The sequence below is a fragment of the Aythya fuligula genome, chromosome 11 (assembly GCF_009819795.1).
Source record: "Aythya fuligula isolate bAytFul2 chromosome 11, bAytFul2.pri, whole genome shotgun sequence".
NCBI lineage: Eukaryota > Metazoa > Chordata > Aves > Anseriformes > Anatidae > Aythya > Aythya fuligula.
Window position 1 is genome coordinate 11,113,872 of NC_045569.1, and position 5,335 is coordinate 11,119,206.

The window sequence follows — 5,335 nt, forward strand, 5'->3', positions numbered from 1 at the left end:
TGGAAAAATAGGCAAGCTTCAGCATGCAAAGACTTTTATTTGCATTTATATTTGAGCAAGTGTTTTCCCCCCATGCCTGAAAAACAAAAATAAAAACCAACCAACCAACCAAACAAAGAACTTTGGGACTTACTCCACCCTGGAAAACAAAACAAAACATACAAACAAACAAAAATTTGGCACATCTGTTTTCCTTTGACTGGATGTGTTTCTCCATTCACTGGAGAAAAGATTAGTCAGCATCTGTGACACAGAAGGAAAATGTTAGACATAGAAGAAAAAAATATCATTAAAGGAGTAGAAGAAAGTGATTAGATCACCTGTAGTTAACTGAGAATAACAGGCAGAATCAGAGGGCATTGTGGGACACACCTTAAAGGAGTGATGTTTTTCCCCAGATGGGTTTCAGTGAGAAACCCTTCTCTGCTTAAAGGCGGTAAATAACATTTAAGAAATTGAAGCGTTTGTATTTCGTAGAGAATAACACCTCTAACTCTTCAAAGGCAGGTAACTGACTAACATTTTGATAAATGTAGAATAGTATTAAATCCAAGGTTTCAAATATATATTATTCAAACGATAATGCTAAACGTATTTTTAGCCAAATATGATCAGTTTTTTAGAGTGGGTGCATATATGCAGAAATTACCTTAAGCTACATGCTTACATTCTTTTATTATGAAATCATTTTAAAAGTGTTTTGTTAGTTTATTGTTTTCATGCTAAAAGAATAAGCTACGTGTAAAATAGTATGAGAAAGAGAGTGACTGGGTTGGAGATATATTATAATGACTTCTAACAACTACTTATTTTCGGTAAAAGTATGTAGTGGAATAACCAAGAAAGGCTATGAAATGTATCTATATGTGTTGTAACCTTTACAAGAAATATTTTGGAAGTAATAATTTTTCCATTGTTTATATTCTTCAGTATTAATCATGCTACATTCAATACACAGAGAAAAATTCTCAGCTTGCAGAATTTGCAGTCTGTACTTTAAGTTAGAAATACTTGTGCTTATCTGCCCCAGCAAAATAATTTTGGGACTTTGCTTTTTATTGTATATGTGAAGGAATTATCCATAGTGCTAAGCAAACTTACTTGAGACAGAAAAAAGTGAGAGCATTTGCTTGCTCACTTGTATTTTAAAAGACTAGAGATACTGACTGTACTGATCATTAATGTCTTAGTGGGCCAGTATGATCAGCTTTCAGTGTGACGAGCAAATTTGGCTAAGAACTTGCACTAGCTAATTTGGCTCCTACAAACTCACTGTTGCTCCACCACAGTATTGTAGGAGATCAGATGCCGGCTTTTGTTCCATTCATGTGTTGCTACTCAATGAAAAGAAGTTGTTCAGGCAAAATATAAAATTCAATAACAGAAACAGCTTGTGATCACATGCTAAGGCATCATCTTCTTTTATTGACAGCAATGTACAAAAGAAATGTTGCTTACTGTATGGAACCTTGGAGCACCTTCCAATCTTCATTTTTGATTTTAAAAAAAATTGAAATTGCTCATTTTTAAAGACCAAAGAACTATCTGGAAGAAATAGTAACCATTAGAAATGGGAAAGTTAAAATTGGCTTAAAGAAATGTAGGCACAATAGTAAAAAGAAAGCATCAAGAGTGATTCACATTGTGGATCTTTATGAATTATGAAGTTTTATTGATGAAATTAAAGGTTATAGCAGGGAGTTACAGATGGGCAGAACTGAAATATTAATGTAGCTGAAGGTGAAGAAGCAGCAATGTTTCATATTTTACATATTGTCCTTACATATTCTTCCATATTATGCACAGATGGAAGTTTTTATTTTAATATTTAATCTCTGTAAAAATTTTCACTCTTCTTTGTTTTTGTTCTAGACAGAAATTAGAAGACTGCACTATAGTTACTTTTGTTTGTGTTAAATTCTTGTGTTTGTATTCAGCTTTTATGTTTGGTTGCATATACATGTACAATGTTTTGTTCTTTCCTGCATTTGCTTGTATTAAAATAGTATAGAAACAGATAAGTATTGTAATACAGCATTTCTCACACTGTGAAACCTTGACATTTTGCTTTTGCTTCCTATTTTTCTAGCAATGCTGAACCGCACAGAGGTCAGTGAGTTCATCCTTTTGGGCCTCACCGATATCCAAGGTCTACAATACTTTTTCTTCATCTCCTTCCTGTTGCTCTACCTAACTAGTCTTTTGGGAAATGGTGTCATTGTGACCATGGTGATATCTGAGCCACGGCTCCACACACCGATGTACTTCTTCTTGGGGAACCTTTCCTGCCTGGACATTTTTTACTCTACAGTTACTGTTCCCAAGATGCTGACTGGTTTTCTCTTTGGGCATCAGCCTATTTCTTTTGCTGGGTGCTTAGCCCAGCTCTACTTCTTCCACTTTCTGGGCAGTACTGAGGCTGTGCTTCTGGCCACCATGGCTTATGACCGCTATGTGGCCATTTGCAACCCACTGTGCTACACCCTTGTCATGAGTCAACGGACTTGTCTGCTGCTGGCTGTGGCCAGCTGGTCCATTGGTTTTGTACATGCCATGATGCATTCAATTATGACCTGTCAACTGAGTTTCTGTGGGCATAACCAAATTCATCACTTTTTCTGTGATATCAAGCCACTGTTGAATTTGGCTTGTAGTAGTACCAGCCTCAACATGATCCTCCTTAATGTTGTCACCACATCTATTGCTCTAGGCCCATTCATTCTCATAGTCCTTTCCTACCTATACATCATCTCCTTCCTCTTCCAGAAAGTCCAGTCTCAGGAAGGAAGATGGAAGCCCTTCTCCACCTGTGCCTCTCACTTTACTGTTGTGGCGCTACTGTACATACCATTATTCTTCAATTATACACCTCCATCCTTGAGCAGCTCCTCTATAACGGACATGCAGGTGTCTGTCATGTACAGTGCCATCACCCCAGCTCTGAACCCCTTGATCTACACTCTTAGGAACCAGGAGGTGAGATATGCCCTGAATAGAACATTAGGGAGAAAACTCTCCTGGTGGAAAGTGACCAAAAGAGGAACAAAATTCAGAATGTAGTTACTCCACCATTCATATTTACAAGAGAAGAGATCAAGAGGATGCTGTATTACAAGAGACTAAAAAATCACTCATTATCTCATGTAGTTCAGCACATTACAGTTTAATTGCTTAGATGTAAATCAGGGGAGATATTCAAGGCTTTGGTGTTTATTCTGTCAGTGTAGGTGTCTTATTGTAGCCCATCTAGTCTCCAGCATCCAATACAGAAGCATGTTTGTCTCTTGCAGGATATGAGCCAAAGCTGACAGTCCCATTCATTAGTCCTGGATAATACAAAGTCTTATATTATTACTTGATGGCTCTGATTAGGAAGCTCACACTCTGTATATCCCTAGAGAGCTAGTATGTGTTACATTTTGGGTGTTGCATAGCCTGAGAATTTTGCCAACATTTGACTTGAGTCAGCTCTTTTTTGGGGGGTCCATATCTTTTCATTAAGTATAAGGGGAGCCTTACTAATGAACTTGTATTTAAATGTATGCTTAAAAATGGAGATGAGGATGAAGTGTACATTTTTAGACAACTACATCAAGACCTTTCACTTGAATTCCAGCCTCTTGACTATCTTCTACTCTTCTGTCCATCTTACTTACTCCTGACTGTGCTAAATACTTTTGTCAAGATTTCTGAAGATGCTGACCACCAACTTCTAAAAAAGGCATCATGAACAAGGCAGACATTCTTGCTGTCTTAACACTGAACACATCACACTGAACAGTCAGCTAGGAATTCCGCACCCACTCTGAGCACTCAGATGCTCCTTCCAGCACTCTTGGATTTTAAGAACAACTGTGCCTGAGGCAGACAGAAGATTTGACAAGCTTTTTATATACACTCAGAAGAAATGATATGTTGTGGCATAATGTTTTGTGACAATGTATGTAGGAAGATACAAGATAAATTTCAACACCAGCTTTACTGCAATGCAGGGTGAATAGGAATGAGCAGGAATCAGGTATACAGCTATACAGCTAACACCAGCACTCAGACTGAGCCTTTTTTATTTATTTATTTATTTATTTATTTTTATTTTATTTTTTTTATTAGCTAGAATATTGCAAAGGAACTGTTTCCCTCCCTGCAAGACCTGCCTGGTGTTCAGTTCTGCACTGAAAGAAACTGTAAATCTACACTGAGCTTGCAAAGGGTATATGTGTACTGTCTTTGAGAACAAAGCAGAGAGAGATCTCTGCTACCAACTTGGTGTGCAAACTGGCATTTGCCCCAAAAATGGTAGTTTGCACCTCACGGAATGAACTGCCTGTAATCACATGGCATATGGTTAGATCTCTTTTGTGTCCCATCTTGTATGCAGCCATTTAGCACAACCCCAAAAATGTTGATGTTCTTATTTAAAATTTTCAGTTCAAAAAAAGGGAGTTTTGTTTTGGCTGTTATCTCTGCCCTGTGTCCCTGGAGGTAGCATGAAGAAAGGACAGGTGTTTGATAATGCTGTTGAAAACAAATGTGGGAGATTCTTACTGGTTATGTAAGAACTCAGTGCCCTGTGATAGGAATGGAATTAAAGAGTGATACAGTGTAAGGTAGTCTATTCTTCTTTTTGTAAAAGGGTAGAGGAACAAAAGCAAAGTTTGGAACCATATTTTTTTTCATGGACTAGTTTTCACCTACTGGAACTTTCTATTTTGTTTTTGCTGATGGTATGTAATGAGTATATACTCATGCTAAAGCATTTGGAAAACTGAATTTCAACTGCATCTTACAAACAAACTATATGAATCTTCATCACCAAACTGAGCCTGTGATTATTGCTATTGTGTTGAGACTAGAAGACTACCCAAACCTTTACAAAAGTCCACACTGAACGCCCATGGACTTAGAATTGTATAATCGTAGAATGGTACCCAAACATTGGTCAATGACAAGAACAAATGAGAACACTGTTGCGTTATAATCAATGGATATTGATTTATCTGCTGTATCTCATGTAGCCAACTTCAAATTTGATGAATTTAAAGAGATTCTTAGAGCTGTTGTCAAGTGTGTGTTAAGAGTAGCTGCATCCAGCATATTCCTGCAGTCCTGGATAGGTGAGTGGAATGATTGCTCTTTATCCTGTGGTGGTTTTGCCCTGCTGGGCAGCTAAACTCCACCACAACTACTCTCTCACTCCTCCTTCTTGAAGGAAAAAAGGGGAGAAAATACAATGAAAAGAGCTTAAGGGTTGACATAGTTGGGAGACCACCCATCAATTACCATCACAGACAAAACAGATTCAGCATAGGGATATTAATATAATTTATTACCTATA

At 37.5% G+C, this 5,335-nt stretch overlaps 1 protein-coding gene across 1 annotated transcript; it reads left to right on the forward strand.

Annotated features, from left to right (window-relative positions):
• The first annotated feature begins 2,091 nt into the window (after positions 1-2,091).
• Positions 2,092-3,060, forward strand: LOC116493521 (olfactory receptor 12D2-like). Its single transcript, XM_032194984.1, has one exon. The coding sequence runs from the start codon at positions 2,092-2,094 to the stop codon at positions 3,058-3,060; it is 969 nt and encodes a 322-aa protein (XP_032050875.1).
• The last annotated feature ends 2,275 nt before the right edge of the window (positions 3,061-5,335 follow it).

Coding starts and splice junctions, on each gene's coding strand:
- LOC116493521 (XM_032194984.1), top strand. CDS start 2,092: ATGCTGAACCGCACAGAGGTCAGTGAGTTCATCCTTTTGGGCCTCACC.